The sequence below is a fragment of the Cyprinodon variegatus genome, unplaced genomic scaffold, assembly GCF_000732505.1.
Source record: "Cyprinodon variegatus isolate N-32 unplaced genomic scaffold, C_variegatus-1.0 Scaffold521, whole genome shotgun sequence".
In the NCBI taxonomy this organism is placed as follows: Eukaryota; Metazoa; Chordata; class Actinopteri; order Cyprinodontiformes; family Cyprinodontidae; genus Cyprinodon; species Cyprinodon variegatus.
In genome coordinates, this window is record NW_015150974.1 from 193,038 (window position 1) to 216,855 (window position 23,818).

The window sequence follows — 23,818 nt, forward strand, 5'->3', positions numbered from 1 at the left end:
TTTACCACTAAATTATGCAAAAGGTATCAGATGCAAAACATTTTAGAAACCGTATGTATCAAATACGATACATTTGTCATTATAGGGTTAAAGCCCAATCAATTACTCTATCCAATGATTTTTTATTCATATTAATTGTACTAAATCATACTAGGATTAAGACAGAATTTACATGGTGTTTACCTGTTGTTGTTGTACATCTATACTTTAGGATTCTGCTTTATTTAAGTTAATTTGGTTGATTAAATTTTTTCCTGGAGCTGATTTGTGAATATTTTCCTAAATTAAATCTGTTTTCCTGGGAATTATGTTGAAATTAAATGTATGGAAAAAAACACCAGATTAAATAATAAAACAAAAAATTACATTTTAAAGTTTTACCTAAAAAAATCCAGAAGCAGGGAGATCCACCAGCAGCTATAGGCAGTATAAAATGCAGCACCAAAAGAAAACAAAGAAACACGGGTTTCCTCTGTGGTACCAGAAAGACATCTATCCCATGCAAAGTTATTTCTAGTTTATTTACTGTGGCAATAAAAAAAAGTCTGTTGGATGTTGAACAGAAGTCTGTTCCGAAACAAATCTAAGCCTCGAACGGTTTTTAATCATCAGATCATTCAAACTTTCTTCCTATACAAATAACTGCAGGAGTTATTCGAAGCAAGCACAGATTTTTCTTCTTCTGATTATTTATTTTGTAGGAAGTACCACATTTACACTGGCGCTTACAAGCCTTCGCTTGTTCCTAAGTTCAGTTTGCTCAGTGTTAACTGCAGCGTGTTCCATTTTTTGCACTTCACCTGTCATAAACATACATATTCCAGCAAGGCCTACAATGTCAACAGACTTCTGGACTGTAGTGTCAGGTGATGCTGGGCCTGGGGGCTGCACATAACTACCCTGTGACTGAACTTATTGCACGGAAATCCTCAATCTTTTAACTTAAAATTAGGACTTTTTTAAAACTTTTTTTATTATGCATAATCTTTACATTTGAATTTCCCTGTTGGATCTGTTTTTGTTTAGATTTTTTTATGTGTTTTGTAAAGATAGCAGCATTAATTGTTTTTAAACAAAAGGTTTGTTTACAGCACCTCGACAAGAAGAGTTTAATAAAACTTTTCCTGATTTTGCTACATCATAGCTAAAAGTATGTATTTGTTATTTCATATAATGTACAAACCCAAAGTAGTGCATAAATCTGAAGGGGAAGGAATTAAATGTTTTTTAAACCGCTGGGTTTGTATTTGGATTCAGCCTTGACATGTTAATTCTTTCTACTTCTGCAGGTCTTTTGAGTATTTATGAGTTCTAAAGGTCCAAACACATAAATCTCTTGGGGGGGGGGGGGGGGGGGGGTTTTTTTTTTTTTTTTTGCAAAACAACCCATATTCAGTTAGAATGAATGGAAAGTGTCTGTGCAGATCAGTTGTAAAATTCTGCAACAAATCACAATTATATTTTTATCAGTGTTTTTACTGGATAATTTTGGCACATAGATAACCCTAAATTATTTCACTTTGTCATTTTCCTTCTGTAAGGTGGATCGTCATATCCGTTAAAGCTATTGTTTTGTAGCCACCAACAGACTTCCTTTGGTGTTTAGTGTAGTTCCAGTCGTCTTCCTGTCAGCTCTGACCAGCTTCCCAGTCTCTGCTTAAGAAAATCCTCATCATGCTGCCATTGCCATGTGTCCCTGTGGGTATGGTGTGATTAGTGGGATGTTAAGTGTTAGTTTTCCGACTTTCCTAATTTCACATGTAGGCCAAAAACTGAATTTCCTTGCTTCCTCTGACCACAGAGGATTTCCACATTGTTGCTATAATTTTTTAATGTGCTAAGGTATTTGAATTTTGTGACAGGATTAATCTTTTTCTTTTCTCTAGTTGCATGCTTCTCTGGATAGTCCGATTAGGTTCACAGCCATGTTTCGGTTGGGTCTACTGTTGTGCCATTTTCAGTCCATTTCCAGACTAAACAGTTATATTGAAAGCCTACAGCTAAACTGCTTGAAAGCTTTCCATTTTATTCCTTAACTGTGTACTTTTTTTTCTTGAATTTAATTGTTGGACCAAATTTTAAATCATTCATTCATTCATTCATTCATTCATTCATTCATCCATCCATCCATCCATCCATCCATCCATCCATCCATCCATCCATCCATCCACTAACATGCTTTATCCCAGCTGGGGTCGCGAGGGCTGCTGGTGCCAATCTCCTGCCGTCAATGGGCAAGAGAGGGGGTACACCCTGGACAGGTCGCCAGTCCATCGCAGGGCAACACAGAGACAATTAACCTATAACAGTTATGCTTTTTGACTGTGGGGGGAAGAAAGGAGTATGCTTAGGGAAAACATGCAAACTCCATGCAGAATGAGCCCAGGCCGGGAATCCAACCTGTAACGTTCTTTCCACTGCACCACCTAGCAACCCTATCTTAAATCTCAATAAACCATAATGAGGAGGGCGAATAAAGCATGAAAAAAGCATAAAAACCCTCCCATGCAGAGGTGTCAAAAGGATAAATGTTCATTATTCAAGTAGAAGTATAAATCCTACAGTTTAAAAACACTAACTTCCTTAGGCTTAATTTTCTTAGTTTTATAACTAATGGTAAGATTGTCAAATTTAACTTTGCATCATCTTGAAAACTATTTAGTATTCACTATTTTTGGTATGTGGTGAACAACAAGTTGGTGCAGCACCACGAATAAATTAATTGTCTGGATAACTAATTGTCTGGATAATAATTTTTATGTTTTTTTTTTTTTGTTTTTAATACCAACAGGCCATAATGAGAATGAGCTCAAATGAAACAAAACTAACAAATCTATTTCTTTTTTTAATAAAATGAGTAAAAAGTAGAGATAATGGCAAAAAAATAAGGAGTTGTTGTAAGAAGTTGTTTAAATAGATTTACTTCAGTAAAGTATAGATAGCCGTGATTTCTACTTACGTAAAGTGACAAAGTATTTGTACGTTGTTACTTGACACCTCTGCTTCTGTCAAGTGGAGGTTTGACAGGACCCAAACGCAGACTCTGAAGCAGAAGTGGTTTATTGAAGATTTAATAATAAAAAGGGTAACAGAAGCAAAAATCAACAAACATGAATCCACAAAAATCCCAAACTACTGAAAAGCAAGAATACTCCCAACAAGGGGGTAAAGAAATGACAACAAACCAGCAAAGAGTGACTGAACATGTTGCAGAGAGAAACAAAGACCAGGCTAATTAGCAGATTGGGAGCAGGTGTGAACAGAGGCTAGAAGGGAGCTAGGGAAAAGAAGACTGACACAAGAAGGTAAACAAGAAAACTCAAGAACTCAAATACAATCAGAAATAACTAGAACACAAAAATGGAAATAAGACCAATGAAAACTCAGAGATAAAAGTTGAACAGAACCAAAACCATGACAGCTCCCAAGGTACTGTTTCCATGTACTTTAGTACAGTAAAGTAGTATAGTACATGCAGTATGAAAAGGTTAGGGAATTTCTCTCTGTAGCTCCATATCAATAAGTCATGTTTGTGTCTGTATGGATGCAGTATTTTTGTCTTTCACCAGAGCTGTAACTGAATCTATCTGTAAAGTGCAAGCCCTGTGGTGGAACCTTAGAGACTCCTATAAATAAACAGCCAGCGCTCCTTCATCACTTGCCTGTTCGCCACATGGAATGATTAGCTCATGGCAGGAGCTATCTGATCTTACAGTGTGTTGCCGCAACTATTTTCTCTCAGCTATGTACGTTGGTTAACTCATGGAGCGTGTTGAGAATGCGGTCTCTAAGGAATTCAGACCATGTGGATAGACTGCAGCATGTTTAAGCCTTTTGTTACTTTTAGAAGGACTTTTAGTTTATGATGGTGTCTATACAGTCATTTCTGTGAAGTAATTTCTCTCTTTTAATGGAATCTGTCGATCAGTATGAATGCAGTGGTATAAAAATTGCTTACATGTTGTTTAAAGGCGTAAAGGCTCAAAAAATGTCAATAATCCTTTTATCCAATAGAATAAAACCGAGATTAGGATTTTCTTGCTTGTTGAAAATTCTAAGTCCATAAAGATAATTTCAATCATTGTTTATTAGATTAGTTTGTTGATATTCTGGACATTAAATTGACAATTTGATCCACAGAATATGCTCTTTCTCATGTAACTACTATAGTAAGTACTACAGCAGTACTTATTAACGTGGTGCCCTTAGTGTCTTATATAACTGTATGTTCTTGATGTCACTATTTAGAAAAAGATTAACAATGTATTGATGTGATTTTAATTATTTTTATTTGGATAGATCCAATTAACACACTGTCTGTGCTTTTAAACAGATCCTGTGATTTAAAGAGCTTTCAGCTAAATCAGAGTGTTACACACAAATTCTCAGTCTAGTTTCTACACTTTGTCTTTAAACAGAGGTGTAGGATTATTGTTTTATTTTTTATTTTTTTAACCAAAAATGATGTATTGCACAGTTGTTATAAATAAAAAATCGTATTAATGTGGGGTCTATTTCCCTCACCCCATTTGAATAGACACCAGCTTTGCAGGTGTATAGTTTGAAATTAGAGAACTGAAAACCCTGCTGAATAAAATCCTGTTCAAAACATGATGCTGAAACTGCCTTGTCTAGCTGTGGCACAGTGTGTTAAGGAGGATCTGCAGATATCCTTTTGCTGGTTTATTTTCTTAATAACATTCTGGAGCAATACACATGAAAAAAATTATAATAAGGAAACAAATGCAGTTGATCTAAAAAGAAATAAAGTAATTAAGTTTAATGCAACTGAGAAAACTCTGTTCCCATCAACACTTGGGATAAGTTGCTAATATGACCTTTTTAAGGCAGTTTTGGAACAAGATTCTCCTCTAATCTATCGTCCATAAAGACTTTTTGAAGTATGCAACTAACCCTGTCAAAGGGTTGCAAGAACAAATCTTTGAATCTCTTTAGCTCATCCAAAGTTACTATCAGTCCGCCTGTTTTTTAAAGTGAAGGTCTCCACTGCTCACACCTTAGCGGGTTTGCAGTGTGATATGTTGTTTTAGTTTTTACGTAACCGGCTGAACAGTATGGTGGCCCTGAAGTGCAAACTGCAACTACAAATCTAAAAGCGCAACTACATTAACCAACAGGAAAAGGTAGGTACCAGTGGGAAACATGAGACATCGCTGATTTGACCCTTGAACCAGAAGTTGCGTCGTCTGAACAGTCCAGCTTCTTTTAAGTGTGTCTTCAGTGTACGCAAACTAACTGAAATTTCGTGATTAGTCTTGAGCATATCCAGTATCACCTCGTACGTATGTCCTGATTCAAAATATTCCTGGATAACGGCAGCTATGTTTGGGGCGCCGACAATATCAATGTTTTCAAAAGCCGCAGCAGGCAGAATGACTGAATGTTTTTCTTAATGTAGTTGCCGTTGGTTTAGGTACTGTAGTTTTGTTTTTCTTAATGTAGTTGCGCTTTGCTTTATGTAGTTGCGATTTCCTCAATGTAGTTGCGCTTTTAGATTTGTAGTTGCAGTTTGCACTTCAGGGCCACCGTAGAACAGTGTGAAATGGAACATTTTATCCCTAGTGTGTTTTGATCTTTACAATAATGTTTGCCAAGTGTTTTTTTTTTTTACTCTAAGGTCAGGTGGAAACTCTTTACTTTAAAGCTGATTTCAGCAGTTGGTTGTATTAGATTTTATTTTGGGGTGTGAGAGTAAAGGTGAGGGATAAAAATGCACATAATGTTTTTCACATTTTCCTGAAAATTGTAAATACAACATGCATCACTTTCATTCCACTCCTCATCTTTACAATAGTTTGTGATAAATTCTTAGAAGAAAAAGATTTTTTGTTGTTAAGTGACACATTTTGAATCCTAGCTTTAGATACATTTTTATGGCACTGTACAATATCTGCATGTGATTACAATCCAATTGTAGTTTTGAGGCAGCTGTTATTCTTTCTTTAAATAAAATATTGGGCTCTTGGACAGAGAGAAAGAAAGGAAGACAGCAGAGAAAAACAGAAATATCACTCTCATCAAAAAGGAGAAAATCTATGAACAACAGAATAACGGTGTCTGAAAATCCTGCTTATGATCAAAAAAAGGAACAAATATGAAGTTGGTGGTTAATCTTTTTTTCTTGACCACTGACCGCATGTTAACTTTGTATTAAATGTATAGTGGAGGATGTTCTTTTTCCAGGTGGATCATAAAAAAAAGTGGTCCTGCTAATTGTCAATCACTCGTCTCCATTTTTACCAGTGATGACATAGAGGAAAAATTGCAAATCTTTTGGAAAGTAAGCTTGTATGAGCGATGCAAACAGCAACTTTTAAACAGAGCATGCAAGAGGAGAAATGGGCTCGTGCACGCTCTCGCATGCGTTCAATAGGTGTTCCCTCTCGGGAGTGGGTACAGGGTTGTGCATGTGCATTTGTTTTAAGTGGAAAGGGCTGGTCTTTTCAAACATTTGTAAAAGTACTGTACTGTACCTTTAAACTACTAAAACAGGATTTTATGGCTATTTTAGTATGTAAAACATTATGATCTTTCATATTTTCTATTGGTTCCACAAACAAAACCGATCCTCTATTCACAGGCTCCTCATAAAAAGGTGTTAAAATATTAAGTACAAAATTGTTTCAAAATGTTGACATAAAACTGAATAAAAAGGATGTTTAACAGAAAAAAAATGATTTAAAAAAAGTAATCATATATTTTGTTAATATAACAAAGCAACCAAAGTCCAATTGAAAAACAAAGAGAGACATTCAGAAGAAGGCTTTAAATTAATAATTTTAAAATAAAACATTACACCTACCTGTATTTTGTTCAGTTTTTTAAGCTAAAATTTTCATAAAAAAAAAAAAAAAAAAAAAAAACTCATGAAGCAGGTTGACTTATTGCTTTTGTTTGTTTTTTGACAATGATAGCAGCACTAGTCAGTGGGTTAATCCAAAAGAGCAACTTTAAGACAGAGAGGCATACCTCCACCTCTTATATCCAGATGCAAGAACACAAAAACTGTATTAAATATTAATAAGAAGAATTAACCCATAAAATTAAATTATTTATATAAAAAAAGCCTGCTATATTCAAATGACACAAAAAGGCTGCAGAAAATGTCGAAAATATATGAATAAAGTACAAATTCAGATTAGAAATCTTTTAAATCTGTTGGGTGTGAGATTAAACTCTGAGGTGTTGAAATGTCTCTTTTGATGGCTCTATTAAAACAGGCAGAAGGTGAGAGGCTGCCACTCAGTCCACGGTTTTACCTTTCTCTTCTCGTAGCCTTACACTGCAGGATCATGTGGCTCACATTTAGTTGCCGCTTTTACAGAGGCAGCAGATCCCTCTGAGTGATTTATTGCCGTTTGGTAGAACAGACACCTTGTGAACAGAGATTGGCGTCACTGTCGGGGGTAAATTTATCAGTTTGCCCTTGCAAATATTTGAGTTTAGTAGAGTATGGAGGATCGAAAGGGACGTAAAGGTTGAAAAAATAAATGCATTATGACCTAAATGTGAATGACCCATAAAACAATTACATGTACCATTGAATATCACATTGAACAACTACAGTAAATGAATCATAGTTGATCAAATATAATTTGAACATAGAATTTAATTATGCAATGTAAAATGAAATGAAAAAGTCCCATTGAAAGATTATATCTTTTTATGATAGAATTGAACAATCAAATTTCATTTCAAATTACTATATTCATCTCAGGATACATATTGATAATTGACTATGGCGTCAGGATTCTGCCAAAAGTCCACACACTCAATGAATGCTCCTACGAGCAGCTTTACTTCATACAGATTATGGGGTTAAATTCCTGCCAAAAACCAGAAGAGTGTATTAAGCCATCAAAAAATAACTGTAAAAGCGCATTGCTGCGATCGCGGGTGTGTATGCTTATTCAAACACTCTTGAACGCATCTCTCCGTGAAGCAAAACATGCCCCCTCGACCCATCTGTCTGCTCCTGTAGAAAAATGAGGCTCCCTCGCTCTGTTTAAGGGCCTTTCTGTCAGTCGGAGGAGTCGCTATTCTGATGGATCTGATTGGCTGCTCCTATCCCATGGAAGCCAGCAAACTTTGACTTTATTTTGCCTAAATAATTTTCTTTAGTAAGTTGCTGATATTAATAAATATATATAGACTGAGACAACTTTTATTATCATTTTGTATACACAGAGTGTATACAAGCTTTTCAAATATAGGTCTGGAGTTTGCTAATTTTTAGGATGGTAGGTGTCATCCGGTTAAAACAGGTCTGATTTTATCCTTGTTTTAGCTTCTTACTCATCTTAGCTCACCTTTAAAAATTAGAGTTTTATTTAAATATTAAGTAAATAAATTAGCTAAACCCGAGAAAATTACAAATCAGATATAATATGTGAATAATTTAAGTTTTTACTTTTAAAAAGTTCTTAAGAGCAAAATATTTTACTTGCTGTTGAGTCTAAAAGCTTTTACCTGTTTTAAATCCAGTTTCTAAACCATTAGAAACTAGAAATCTTTCATCTTTCTCCTTTTTTCTGTTTTTCCTTTCCTGTTCCCCTTACATTGCAGTGTCCATATAATCTGTAATACTCTCTGCATAATTATAATAAAGCAATTTATATGCATAAATCAAACAGAACACTGTGGCGATAGCCGTACTGCTCCACTTGTGAAAGTAAAATCTGTTGGGTTCTTTTTGGCATCAAGAAAATTATTCTTATTGCCACATCGCCTGGAAGGACACTGTAAAAAAAAAAAAGAGAGAAGAAAAGAAACTAGAAATCATGTTTAACTTTTGTAATGACTGATAATGGCATTGTTAAATTAGTCTGAGTAATAAATGCTTTGACAGACAACACATTAGAGAAAGCAGCATAAATAATGATGATTAAGATGAGTAATACTTCCATATTTTAAGTTGAACTAACCAGACTGACCTCAATGAACTACTGAATCATGCTAAATAAAAAGAATAGATATAGATATCTTAATCTAAATCAAAATCATAAACCTAAACTTTTAACAAAAACAAAAGAACACCAACATAATTACCAACGTCAAATCGATATCTATTTTTACAGAACTTTCCATTTGAATTTGTTTAATTGTTTATTCAGTATTTGTAATCATGCAGTAAAACCGATAAGGATCCCTAATCTGAGACAGGAAAATGGATTAATTAGAATTAACTGTAATTCACCAGAATAGAAATAAAACTGAATAACAGTAACTGAAAACCATTAAAATGAACACTGCTGCCTTTGCATCTATGTCCATCTTCATGCTTTCAGAAGGATTGAAGAACTGAGAAATGAATAGGTTGGTCAGTGATGGAGTAAACTAGGTCAACCTGCATTTTACATACATTTTAAGTTTTCTTCCAATTAATCCCTTTAAAGCTTCACATTTCGCTTATTGTTGGTACCATTTGACTTTGGAGCTGTGACAATGAAAATGTTGCTTTTTTGTTTTCAGGCAGGTCAGCAGATGTGATGCAGGATGTAATGATCAGAGGGAGCTGCAGCCAAGGAAGAACCATCTTTACATACTTTACACATTTCCACAGTGTCTTGATTTGATCAGATGCAGTTTTTTAGTGCAGATGTAATGATCAGACAGAATGGGTGCTGGTATAAGTTTATCTTCTTTAAACCTTGCTTTTTCTTTACATAATGCAGAATTTCTAAACATGTGCTGGGTCAGCCTCAATGTTAATCATAGTTAGCTTCTGCTTCTCGAAGAGGAAAGCAACTCATTCTGTTTTTAAATGTGAGTTTGACATCTCTATTCATGGGTAATTATAAGTGTTTCACATTTTTAATATAGTCATCTTATTTTTTTACCTATTAGGTAACATATATTTCTATTTATTTTACTAAAATGTCTATCTATCTATCTATCTATCTATCTATCTATCTATCTATCTATCTATCTATCTATCTATCTATCTATCTATCTATCTATCTATCTATCTAGTATTTTTATATATAAACATTTATACATATATAAACATTTATATATGTATTTTTTTAGATTAATGCACTCTGTTCACATGAAAAAAAATGAAATGTTCAATATTTACATTTTTATAGAAGATTAATTATTGAATTAAAAGTTATTCCCAATTTAGATCAACTTTGCTGTTCCGGTTATTTTCCATCTGAAGGCAGCAGTGAGAACACAGGCTGAGTAACATCTGCTTGGGACTCTACTGGTAAATCATGAAACCAACAATATCTGAGACTTTGTTGACGGATGTAGATCTGAAGGTAAGCTGGAGCAGAGCTCTAAACTAGTGGACATCTAGGTGGACAGGAGGACAAGGTATTGCTCTCCCAATGCTAGCGTGCAAAGAATATCAGAAATTGCCTTTAGTGGGTAATGTTACTTCTGTATGTTTTTCTTTACATGTAGAAAACTATTATGAATAAATGTAGACATGTCTACATTGATCAGTGTATTACATAAACTAATTAATATTATAGCCAAGCAACTAATCGCATTTGCAATATAATCATAATTTCTCTTTCCAGCCGTTTTGGTGGTGATCAAACAGTTGAAGTGGGTTTGTAAGCACACAGAAAGGTAGAGAGTTGAAGCTAGCACACAAGCAAGTAGATGTAAACACTGGGTTTAGTGCAAAGGAAAATCGAAATAAAATCACAATTTTAGTAAATAAAATTTAAAAAAATAAAAACTAGTGGATTCTAAAGAAAAAAAAACAAAACATGATTTCCTCACCAGATGCAAAACTGAGAGCTTAATCAAAATTGAAACATTTAGGTTAGAAAAAATATTGAAAAATCCTGTCTTTTTGTGCTTCAAAGCCTTGATATGTTATTGGATAGGTGGATTTTTTTTTTCCTATTGGCAAATATCTGAAGTAAAAAAAGTATTACATCAGTGCTAAATGATTGCTCCTTCATAAGAGATGGATTATTTAAAGCCTTTTACACATTTCTACCGATGACATTGACCATCACTATATGTTCCTTTCAGTGTTATTTATTCAACATTATCATCAAAACTAACATTTAATTTGAACATTTTGTGTAATCATAGTTTATAATCAGAGGAAAACCTGTGTAGGAAATGTTTCAGAATCATAATGCTTGTGAAAATTAAAGGGGAAGGCAAAAGGATAAGTGTTTTCTAAGTAGATATGATTAGTCCTCAAATATTAGCATGTACATGATGGAACAATACAAAATACTCATAAGTGCAATATAATCTCAAAATGTTTTATATTAAAAGACATTAACACTTTGATTAATTCTACAGTTCTTTTTTTTTTTTTGCACCAAGTCTGCATAAGCATCTTTCATAGTTTTGTTTTTTTAAATGAAAGTCAGAAGTGTAAATGACAAGCTGAAATCAGAGGCTGTCTGTGGAGATGCTGGTGACCTGAGGCTGCACTCTGTTCTTACTGCAGCTGAAGAGCCAGGCTGCCCTCCTGTGGCGGTAACGCTTGGACAGCAGCACATAGAGCACCGGGTTGATGCTGGGATGCAGGTACTGCAGCATGGTGCATATAAAGTAGAACGTATCCCAAGCTTGTCCCTGTCGGTACAGTCCCAGGTAGACGCACAGCTCCAGCACATACCCGGGCAGCCAGCACACAGAGAAGGTAGCCGCAGCCAAAAACACCATGACAGAGGCTCTGCGGGTGTTCCTGGCACTGGACACTGACATTACAGGACTCTTGTGGAGGAAAAGCGCCAGGCGAATGTAGTTGAAGGCGATGACCACCATTGGAATAAAGTAATAAAGCACGAACTGGCTTAAGACTACTTGGTAGTGGTGCTCATGAATGGTTGGAAGGCAGTAGCTAAATTTTGCCAGGCCTGGGTCAAGATTTTCCTTAGTGGCAAACATTCGCAGGGGCAGGCTGATGAAGAAACTTAGGGCCCAGACCAAGACAAACATGAGGATGACCAGGTCCATGGTGGGAGGCTGGTAGGGGTTGGTGATGATCATGGCTCGAGTCATGGAAACAGCACACAATGAGTATGTGCTCGCTGCCAGGCTGAACGCCAGTAGGAACTGGTAAACCTTGCAAGAGATGTCGCCCAGGGGCCAAGAGTTACTTACAGCGGAGTGCAGAGTGAAAGGAATGAGGAGGAGGGTGAGAAAATCAGCCAGAGCCATGCTGAGAAGAAGGATGTCCAGGCGATTCTTTCGCAGTGTGTTTTTCTTGGCAAATAAAGAGAAAACCAGCAGGTTGGCAAAGAAACCAATGCCGAGGATCACCCCACAGACACAAGCAAAGATCACCCCATAGGTGTTGGGAATAGCCATGTTACCACCAGCCAGACACCTGGAACAAATGTCAAAAAAACAGTCAAATTACTTCATTTATTTAATTTAAAATCTATTTTAAATGTTCTTTGTGATTTAATTTATTTTTTTTATCTTATAGTTTTTAAGAATACGAAGTACTCTGGGATTTTGAAATGAAATTCAAATTGTCCATGGATGGATGGATGGATGGATGATTGGATGGAGTTACCGTCTATCTATACAGCCTTGTTAAAATGACTTTTTCCTAAACAAATGAATTAAACACTGAAAAGATTACCCCACTTTTAATGCACTATTTATCATGTAAAGTTAAGGGAATAACTGAAAAATTTTTAGACAGAAAGAAACTAGAAGAATCTGGCTAATTTGTATTGTTTAAGCCAGGGGTCACCAACCTTTTTAAGGCTGAGGGCCACTTCAAGGGTACCCAGACGTAGGAAGGGCGACCATTACTGACCCATGAGCTGCAAGGGTTAGCGTTAGCCTAAACCTTGTTCATTATCAACATATTTTTATTGTTTCTGTTAACTTCTAAGTTTATTTAGACACTGTCATTTTGAAATCTCTATAAATGATTAAAAAGAAGAGCAACAGAATAAAATAAAATTTCAAACTTAGCCCACTGGTGGGTTGTTCTTTATTTAGAAGACTCTGAGGGCCCCCCATGTGGTCCTTGAGGGCACCTTGGTGCCCACGGGCACCGCGTTGGTGACCACGGGCACCGCGTTGGTGACCCCTGGTTTAAGCGCTGAACCCCTTAAACTAAAATGTTTTTATTGGCATCTTTTGATTCATTTCTAAAAATCAATCTTCTTCAGTAGGAACCTTCCAGCATCCCACTTTCCCACAATAGCTTCCAAATCTTGTTTACCTCTTTTAGATTGTGAGGATATATTTTGTTAAGTCAGGCTTGGTAAAAACCAAACTTATATAATCCTCCTATGAAGTCTTCCTGAAGCTTTCTAGTTGACACCTGGTAATGCTCCAGAACTGTGGATAGACTCGCTATTGCTTTTTGTGCCAAACATATTATTTGGTTAAATGGCCCAAGAGTTCAGGTTTGGTTTCTTCAGAGCATAACATATCCTCCCGCAGGGTTTTGAGAGATGAGAGGCTTTCTCACGGATCTTGACACCAGTTCTGAATTAATATTATTTTGTAACCTAGCTTCTTAGTCCAGACAAACGTGCATGTTTAGCAAAACCACCACCTCCTGATATCACTCAGTCAATTAGAAATTGGGTCCAATGAGGATTTAATGTCTCTTGTGAAAATAAAACCTTTGAAAATATAAACCTTTAAGCAAGTATTAAATATGTTTTTTTTAAGCCCACATTGTTGTCTTAAAAAGTTTGTGTTCTGATGTAAACATTTTAAGTCTATTGGTTCATTAGTTTAAAAAGAAAATCTTCATAGTTAATTGAAAGGATACCTGGAAGCATGTTATGATTTTTTTTTTTTTACCTTAATAAACTGAATTAGTGAAAAAAATTAATTTTATCACATTTACGGTTACGTAGCGACTCTGTAGTTTCTGTCTTGTTGGGAGAAAGAAACAGAATTTTTATTTTCTCTGTGGTCCCTGGTTTATAATCTTCACTTATTGGTGAATTATTTTACTGTCACACAATACGACTTTTGAATAAATCTTTTAACACCTCCTGATTGATACCTTTGATAAGATTTTTTGAAAGCTTTTTACAGGCTTTGGATTTAGCTAAACAATGTCAGGAACATCTTCTGAAAACAAGCGATCATTATTTTAGACTTATCAAATGCACATTAAACTATTGTGTTAAACCAAGACGAATATATGTTGAAAAGTATTGAAAATTATGCATGTGCATTTCAATCATTCTTCTTCTTATATTAGGTGAAATATCTGCACTTTTGCTCAATGATTTAATACATTGTCATGCTCTAAACTTTTCCTGTAATATTTCTTCTTTTTTTGATTTTTCACTTAAATCTCATATATCTTGCATTAAACGTGCATTAAACATGTTGGAAATGCTTTTCTGAGCCTCTATAATTTAAATCACAACAGCCATTCCAACTGGATTATATTCATTAAAACCACTGTAAGTACTTTTGTAAAACAACTACATACAAAGAAAAATATAAATCCAGGCGTTAATTAGAAAAATATCAATAAAATGTAAAAAAAATCGGATGCATGGTAGCGAAAAACAACACTGTATACTATTGTTTCTGAAACAAAGCAAAATTATGTTTAAAATGTAAATATTACAGAGCAAATGTAACATTCAGTAACAACTTAGAGATAAAATGTATTAAGAGATAAATAATTATAATTACACCCACCATCGTTGTTCCTCAGCTGTCTTTTTTTTGCAGCGTCAGTAAATAAATGATCCACATAATGTGTGGAAAATATGATTTTTGTTAAGCTGAGTTTATCTTGGTCTAATGCTCCAACCAAGGCGGACTTGTCTGCCTCTTCGGAATGATCACCAAGTGTCACAGCTAAAGGTTGGAGGCATAAAAGGCAAACACTGCTTGGACCAAATTGATTCTAGTTGACTGAATTTAAAGAGAAATGTTCCCTGCTGTCCAAAGACTGAGCGAGCAGTAACATGTTATAAAAGCCTGGAAATTTGAAAGATGTACATTTTTATTGTATTTCTGTAAAATTCTATTTTTTAGCATTTCAAATATTTATTTTAATCCTTATAAATTTCTGGTGGCACTGTAATGTATGCTAGAATCATTTCGATAGAATTAAGAATCCACATTTTCTTCCTCAACCTCCTTTTTTATTACATCTGAATCATTTTAAATAAAAAAATCCACCCAAACTTATTACAGCTTTGATGTTTTTATGAAACAAAATGTCTGTGATGATTCATCAGGATGAAATCCAGATGATCTGACAGTTCTTTCAACTGCTCTCCATTGTGTTGTACAGTGTTTTTGAATGCAACATTCAAATTTAGCTACTATTTGTGGCATTCTCTCTTCCCTTGATTAGAGATTACCCAACTCCAACGGTGCAGACGCCGTTTCTTATATCAGTCACGCTACGACACTTCAGAACACAGATATTAATGTTTCTCTGCATTGCTCCAATTGATTTCTCCAATGCGATCTGCAGGCTGCTAACCGTGGCTTTATCAGGCTTTCCACAGCATTTATGGCTCTGCGTCAGCTAATGGCCTGTGGTGTACACTGCTGCTGTTAGCACAGGATATAGCTGACATCGATGCATCTGGTAACCAGACCATTACCAGTATCTATGTCTTTCTTTCGGGGGCTGTTAAAAAAGCCACATGTTTCTCAAGTGGGACATTAACAGCTTGGTTTTCTGCTGCCTTTGCCAAAAGGTCAACAAAATTATTGATGTTTTTTTTGTTATTTCCACACCACCATTTTAGTGATCACTTTTAAAGCATGTTTAAACTGCAGGTTAGATGTTTCTTCCTGATTAACTCACAAAACATCTACCTGAAGCATGTTTGATAGAATATTAAGCTGGGATTCAGAGAGTAAATTACGGGTTAAAACGAGCTTTAAAAAATGATCATTAAAATGGTGGTGTGGAAATAACAAAAAAAAACTGAATCCCAGCTTAATATTCTATCAAACAGCTTCAGGTAGATGTTTTGTGAGTAAATCAGGAATATCTAACCTGCAGTTTAGTTTGTTTTATATAGCACAATGTAAAATTTGGTAAATAAGGTAAGCAATAAATATTTTTTATAATCATATTTGGACTGAAAAGTTGTTTTCTTTTTCAGGGAGCTGGTCTGCCATAAAAAAAGTATTTTTTTCTTTCTTTATTCCTTCCAATAGTGATATTTTATTATATGCAATATGCAGTATTTTAGATCCTAAAACAAACTTGAACTAAAACAAACATTACAAGTAATATTAAAACGGTTGTAATAGAGATATCTTTAATGTTTCTTCAACTAAGAAAGTACTTCTGCTTTCCTTTTTTTTTGCCTCTGCTTTGTCTGCTGGTCGTTGCCTGTGATTCTGCTTTAGGGGTCTTGTGGTCCAGTCCAGGACCATGAGAAAAAAAAAATCACACCTTAATCTGAAACACTTCCTTAAATGCAGAGTTTTAGACTAAGATTGTTTTGGGGGCAGTAGCTTCTGCTTAAGTACTTAGTATATTAAGCAGAAGAAAAAACACGCAGAGAAAAGTCTATTTGATGGGATTTCTGCTGATACTTTGGTTTTTAAAAGTAGTTAATTCTCTGAGCCTCTTCATTACTCATTAGCTTTATTAGCATGTGGGTAGTACTTAGTTACATTTATCTAGTTAAATTTACTTCGTCAACTTTTCCTTTTTACTTTTTAAATTTGTTCTACTCTTGAGTTCTACTCTATCAATCATGAATAACTATGGATATGGATATTTAGGGGGAGTGGTGGCCTAGGGGTTAGGGCATAAAGCTTGAAATTCTGAGGTTGTGAGTTTGAAACCCACTCCCACAGACTGCCAATCTGGGACCCCTAACCCCACACTGTTCCTTGGGCACCCCACGATGGCAGCCCACTGCTCCCCAAGGGGATGGCGTAAATTCAGAGGTAAGTTTCTCCAAAATGAGATAAATAAAGTTCAATTCAGACATGGGCAATGTGGAGTCAACAAGTCATCTCCATGTCATGTATTTAATCTACCCAGCCAATTAACAAGGTGAGTCCAATCTGCACAGGTTAATTCACGGTGAAGATTGGACTCACCTGCTTCAGTGGCTGGGTAGAACAAATACATGACATGGAGATGACTTGTTGACTCCACATTGCCCATGTCTGGTTCAATTATTATTAATTTAACTGAGTTAAAAACAAGCTTTTTGGAAAAAAGCACTCCAGACAAAGACACACAGTTAATGTTTATATTTTGGCATACAGACTTATTTCATATCTGGTGTGGAGGTTATGTACTCAGCACTGTTCTAACACATCTACATTATCGACTGTGAGGTTTGATTTCATAAATTGTTAGAAATTTTAATTGGTAAAGTGATTTTTACTCATTTGTTTTAATATTTTTTTAATGATATTTAAAATATCAGAATTTGCACATAACTTTACATTCTAAACTGTCTCGATCTTTCTTCTGCTTATGGGACATTTTCAAGCTATTTTGTTTTCTGATTCAGCTCTTAATTTGTCATTAATCTTTTTTTTTCACAGGCGCAACCCTTACCTGGCATCTGCTCGTTTTTCTTTAGGCATGCTGGGTTAGCAGGAGTTTACACAGTCAATGAAGGGATCTAGGGTCTAAATAAACCATGCTGAGACCAGAAGCTATAATCGTGCAAGAGAACAGTTCCAGGGTCCAGTTTAGGGTCTTGGACTGAGTTCACACTAATGTTATCTGCGACAGAATCTGGTCTCTAGCAAAGGTAAATGCATGCCAAAGTCATGAAGTAGCTGTGAAAAACAAGTCAATAAAGACATCATGAGTCCAAATATACCTAAAAGCTACTTTTTTAATGTTTGATTAACTGGAACATGTACAGCAATCCCTCAGTGCAAGTCCAGAACAATGAAGCTGGGTCGAGCCCCTGGCTTTGGCTTATCCCAAACACACAAACTGCAGCTCAACTCAACAGAAGCTAAATCCGATGCTGCTTCTGATAAGTTATGAGTCCATGAGGGATCTGAAGTGAGGAAGGAAAGCAGTACCATCAACAACAGCCCCTATGCAAAAATTCAACCACAAAGGAACTTATACAGGATGTTACTAAAGTGCATAATGGAATTAAATCAGCAGCACCATGATACATTCACAAAATAAATATAGATTTTAAAAATGAAATAAATTATGGCTGAACCATTTGAAACAGAGGTACAGTCATTTAAAAAGAGAGTTCACCCTCACCAGATCAGAGCTATTGCCAGGTGTAAGCTATAGAGTTAAAGCAGGGGGTTATGCAGTTTGCTGATCTGGATTATTTCAATGTTTTCTAACATAATACCAAGGAGGAAAATCTGCTTTTGATGCCTTTAAGTCTATGTGTGTTGAAAAGAATTTAGGACAGCTACCAATCTTCCTAGGAGAAAATGTTCCAGCATAGTGACCTACAGTAGGCAATGTTCTGATAAACGACAACAAAGCTGCATCTCAGGTTCTAGTGGCTGGGTAAATAAATCTGTCCCATTAAGAGGGTTTGCAGAAAACCGTCCTTTCTGCAAAGCTACAAAGATGTAAAGTTGTTCACTTATAACCTTTTGGATCAATATATTTTGGACAATTCCCATTTGTTGCGCTATAAAACAAAACTGCATATTTAATGGCAGCCGAACAGAGGACATAGAAGCACTCCAATACCAGCTGTCAAGCATGGTGGTGGAGGGCTGATGATTTGGGCTTGTTTGTCATCCACTGGATGTGGGACAATTTTAACCTTTTTACTGACCATAAGCTGGTTTGCATACTAAAGAACTCTTGAGGTTATTGTTAAAGACCATATTTCCAAAACTGAGCTAGAATTGGGTCATATAAAACAATATCTAAGCAACATTATATAGTAAGGAGTGCATCAAAAACTCATCTGTGTTAATGTGAGACTCATGACTTCACTTAAGTCGTTACTGCAATAGTTGGTTCAGTAAATTCCTATGGTTGTTTGATGAATAACAAAAGTTAAAAATAAATAATTTTAGAAGCTGGCAAAGCTAAAAGGATTTATTAATCATTTACAAAACTGCATAACTAACTGGTCTAGACCCAAAAAAGAGCCCCTAACCCCACACATCCTGGATGTTCAAACTTCTGCCCTGAGTGAAGCATAACAGAGCCATCTAAAGTCAAAAAAGGAGCACAATGAACAACTCACAGCCCTGCTAGTCAGACACTCTGCTAGAACAATTCAGGCCTTTTTCCACTTAGACAGCCTCTTCTGTCTTTTATTTATTTGTAGAAGAAAAGATGGGCAGCACATGCACACTAGCACATGCAGCTATCCTCCCGATCTTTGTCTTGCCCTTCTTTCTACATACTTTGTTGCTGTTAAAACTGCTTAAACTGCATATTCTTTGTTTTTTTTACACTCAAACTTGCCGATTAACATTAAATCCGTGTGAAAAAGGGTGTACCTTCTTTTTCATGACTGTTTTAACTGAAAGGTTTTCTTAGAATTCCTGGTTCAAGATGGTCGACATTTGCAGAGCCAAAGGAAAGTAGTTCTCTTAACCTCCTTTATGTGGTTCCTGTACCAAAGGAAATAAACATTTCCTAGTCTGCTCAGTCTGTGTACAAGTTTGGTTATAGATTACAAGGCATACAAAGGACATCCAAGTTACAGGTGCGGAGATCCTACTAATAAATATGGACCTAAGACTTCATGTTAAAAAATCCAGAAAGTATGCAAAAAACAAAAATATGACTATTTTATCATACAAGCATGACCCTGACTTCTGAGACAGTCCGCCAGGTGTCAGTCCTCATCAGTGTCTTAATGCAGCACCATTAGAAAAAGGTCCCATTGGTCCTCATCCATTCATGGCCCATTTCCAACGGCAGAAGGGGTTCTTCTCCTCTTCTTTTCATTCTCTCTGCGCCTGCCTAACCGGACCTTTTTTTTCCTCTTGGTGGTAACTTTTAAGTCCTGGTCTTTGTATGGCGAAGCCTTGATGGTCTCCTGGGGGAGGTGAGGACCTATTCTGTCCACGTTAAACTTCTCTAGAAGGTCCTTGCTGGCCCCTTGGGGCTTCTGGTGTAGAACGTTCCCACTGGACGTTTGGCCCTGGGTCCTGCTCTGCACAGGTGGAGCGTGTTCACCAGCCGTGTGCACCTCCTCCAGCAGTTGCTGCAGCCACGTTTTGCGCCTGTGCTCCTGGATGGAACGGCTCTTGTCATGCATCAACTGGGCGTGGCTCACCGACCTTCTCCTACATTCAAAGACAGATGAGGGTTTAATGAAAGCAGATAGAAAATGTGAAAAATCAGCCTAATTTTTATGCTGGGTTTTGTCACCATATATTTAAAGACAATAAGTACTCTTTTATTCCATGTTTAAATTTTCCTTATTTCAGATGTTTATTAGATAAATCTTAATATTGTAACACGGAAATTCTTATGACTGCATTTGTTTTCCATCTCTATGGAGTTTTCTTTCACTCCAGAGTGTTGAGTTTATGTTTGGCAGCTAAAATTTATGGTCCGGATTCAGGAAACTTTAGTACAGTAGGTGGCAGCACAAACATGTCTTTAAACCTGTCACTACTCTTGTTTTAAGACCACTCTAACAGGGAGACAGCCCCCCCATCCCCTATTTTATTACAGAGACAGTATTGTTTCTGTAAAGTGCCTTGAGACGACCTGTGTTGTGAATTGGCACTATATAAATAAACTGAATTGAATTAATTTTAATTGAATTATGACCATGTAAAAAGGGTCTCTAATTTCTAATTTGAAATCAAAATATATATTTTAAGGTTGTTGTTTTAACTTACGGTCTGTTAATGAGTGCATCAGCCGGTCTCCCTTCAAAAGTCACTGGGGAACACAGCAAGATCACAGCCAGACTCCACTGGTGAAGCAGCATTAAAGAATACATGCTTGACCCAAACATCTGAGGGAAAAAATTATTATATAGGTCAAATAAAATATTTACTATTTTCTATTTTATGCCTCAATCATCATCTATTATTTAGAGCAAATGATTCATTATTCTTATCAAAAATAAATGTAACTTACACAACTCTTCTGGTTAAATTCCACAAAAAAAAAGTTAAGAAATTAAATTCCTTGCAAGAACATGTTCGAAAACAACGTTTGAAATTATTCTGCCAAATGCATTTTGGTCCATTTAGGATCTCTTGGTGTGCCTTCAGCCTTGGGAAAATCCCCACGAGTCTCCTCCATTCATTTGCCTCCCAACAGTGTGTGTGGAGCTATTTATTTCTCCCCAGTGTCCAAATTAAAAGAGGGATAAAGATAGAAAGAGTAGCAGCAGCAGCCCATCAGCTGCAACTCTGCCCTTTTTCTCCAGCAAGCTTTATGAAGAGTTACTCTGAAGCATCATCATCATCATCATCATCTCTGGTGGCCCAAGTCGAGAAAGAAAACATTTCAGTCCAGTGCAGTGAAGGAGCTTGTGTGAATGAGGGGAGCTGAGAGAAAGTTAAACTGCACTTTGGGTGAAGATGCAGCTACCTCAGCCCCAATTCAGTCTGTGCACCCTCCCCAACCTCCCAACCCCTCACCTCTGTCCCTCCCCCAGTTCCCTTCACACATACACACAGACACACACACCTGCAGTGACATGGGAAGGCGCCCATGTGGAAAAATCCTTAAGGATTTCTTTCTAATTTACATACACTATATGTACTTAAACAATAAAGGGTCATAAATAGAGTCTGAATATTTTATAAATATATTAGTGTGAGCAGGTAACCATAAGTTAACCAAGTGTAGAGTGAACGGTTTTAGGCGAGGGGCAGGGTTCCTCCAAGGTAAACACCTCGGCCTAACCACTTTCCCAGGGGAGAATGACCATAACCTCAAAGAAATCCAACCCACAGCCTCTCACTGCAGACCATTCAATTCACCGCCGCCGTTCTGCCTTGGCAAACCAACTCGCCACTGAATGCAAAGTGGCTTCTCGAGGAGAGGGTTCACTTACTCTGCTAATACAAAGTTTAAAGTTTATTGTTATAAAATGTGCTTTGTCTATTCCCAGATTCACTGTCTGGATTGTGGATCACATAAGAAAGAAAATAATTCAGTTTGGTCAATAGATTAATGCTGGAATTGCCTTTGGGAAGAATTTTTTCTTTTTCTTTTTTAAATAACCTAATGTTGAATGAATCAGAGCAGCAGTGCAACTGTTTTATATTTCGCAAACAAAACTTCATTGGTAGGAAGAACTATTGAGTTTAGGTTGGAATAAAGACATTTGAGATGTACCATGACTCTTTGCTTGTCTATTCATCCTCTATGTTGTCAATAGTTGTGGTTTGTGTGCTATTTTTTATTCTTGCATGATAAAGATTTTTAGTTCCGTCCATGTATCTTTGTTATCTGGTCTTTCTATTATGAGCAGTGTAAGCATGAGTGATTCAAAGTCCTGAATGAGGCTGGAGCTCTCTGTTGTGATGAGGTCTTTTATTAGTTAGATCATAAATAAAGATCATTTCTATTAACTGGAAAAAGACCTAACTGTTATCAATCCTGTGTCAGTCAATGGAAAAATCATTTTAATTATTCAGTTTATTTATATGTTCACAACACATCTCAAGGTAATTTACAGGGACAATTCAACTAGATCAAACAGTCAGATTGATTCAAGTTTTCTATATAAGGAAAACCACCTGATTGCATCAACTCATAGACTCGAAAGCAATCCCTCACAGTGAGTATGTTTGTAGTGACAGTGGAGAGAAAAAACTCCCTTTTAACAGGAAGTAACCTCCAGCAGAACCAGCTCAGTGTGAGCGGCTATCTGCCGAGGCCGACAGGGGCTCAGGGAAAATAATATATTTGACCTTAATTATCTCTTTGAATAAAATCTGTAAAATATCTTGGCTTGTGGTGATGATTAGCTGCATAGTTGGGCAAATCTTACCCCAGAAAAGATGTTTTGCAAGCTATCATCATTCATATAAGCCCTCTACCCAGAATCAAACTTTCTCCTGTTTCCAGAGAGTCAGCCCTAAGACCTTAGTGTTTTGTAGAGGGAAAAAAACACCTCATCTGATTCCTTTCTGAAACAATTTTACCTGCAAAATATTAAAGAAAAAAAAAAATCCCATTTCCTGGCAGGCTGAAGCATGTTGAGTAGAAGCCAGCAAAGCTGCTTTTGATTCATGCTAAGTTGCACACAGAACAGTATTCCTGTTTGTTTTCTTCCTTTGTGTGTTGCACCTACCTCACATTCACACGTCCAAGTCCTAAAACACACCAACCCACCCATTAAGGTCTCTTAATATTTACCCCCTTTGCTATCCAGACAACAGGCACATAAACTCAGCATCATGAGAAACGCATATTTCACGTAGAGTTTAGAAACTATTTTTAAATGCGTTGTACTCCTTCCTCATAAAGACCCACCCTATTATGTCATTTACTCTGGCTTAAGTTGCTGCAACAGCTCCTGCTTTTGTTGCATTTATTTTCCCTGAAGGTATGACGTGTTTATTAAAATTGTATTCATTCCTAATCACATCATCAGACATCAGGCAATATTTGAATTTTTGTTTTAACTGCAACCTTTTACTTTTACTTCATCAGATGCAAAATATCTTAAAGCAGTTCACAGAAAAGAGCTGCAAATGTTCTGATAATCTCAGATAATTGAAAAGTTATGTTTTATTAAATCATTATTTTTATAGAAAAACTGTTTTCATTTCTAAGGGGTATTTGACAGTGGTTCGTTTATGGTGCCCTAAGGCTTTTGAATTGTTCATATGAAAACCTTTGGGTTTATTATCCTGGAAAACTTGACTTGAAAAATGACTTTTACAAAATTACTTTTTCTTCTTAATGGTTTCTTAACACGCGTTACTTTATGGACCA

At 36.1% G+C, this 23,818-nt stretch overlaps 2 protein-coding genes across 2 annotated transcripts; both read right to left on the reverse strand.

Annotated features, from left to right (window-relative positions):
* Positions 1 to 11,391: 11,391 nt before the first annotated feature.
* LOC107095043 (melanin-concentrating hormone receptor 1-like) lies at positions 11,392 to 12,315 on the reverse strand. The gene has a single exon (XM_015391003.1). The coding sequence runs from the start codon at positions 12,313 to 12,315 to the stop codon at positions 11,392 to 11,394; it is 924 nt and encodes a 307-aa protein (XP_015246489.1).
* A 5,462-nt stretch (positions 12,316 to 17,777) lies between these two features.
* LOC107095035 (parathyroid hormone-related protein-like) lies at positions 17,778 to 21,426 on the reverse strand. Its single transcript, XM_015390996.1, has 3 exons — positions 20,999 to 21,426; positions 20,755 to 20,873; positions 17,778 to 20,190 (listed from the first exon to the last, which is right to left on the reverse strand). Exons 2-3 carry the CDS (start codon positions 20,871 to 20,873, stop codon positions 19,800 to 19,802), a joined length of 510 nt encoding a protein of 169 aa, XP_015246482.1. The 5' UTR covers positions 20,999 to 21,426; the 3' UTR covers positions 17,778 to 19,799.
* Between the last annotated feature and the right edge of the window lie 2,392 nt (positions 21,427 to 23,818).

Excerpts from the sequence above, each read along its gene's own strand:
- LOC107095043 (XM_015391003.1), bottom strand. The coding sequence starts at position 12,315 with ATGGCTATTCCCAACACCTATGGGGTGATCTTTGCTTGTGTCTGTGGG.
- LOC107095035 (XM_015390996.1), bottom strand. The coding sequence starts at position 20,873 with ATGTTTGGGTCAAGCATGTATTCTTTAATGCTGCTTCACCAGTGGAGT. Across the intron at positions 20,191-20,754 it reads GATGCACTCATTAACAGACC|GAGAAGGTCGGTGAGCCACG; the intron begins GTAAGTTAAAAC and ends CTTTGAATGTAG.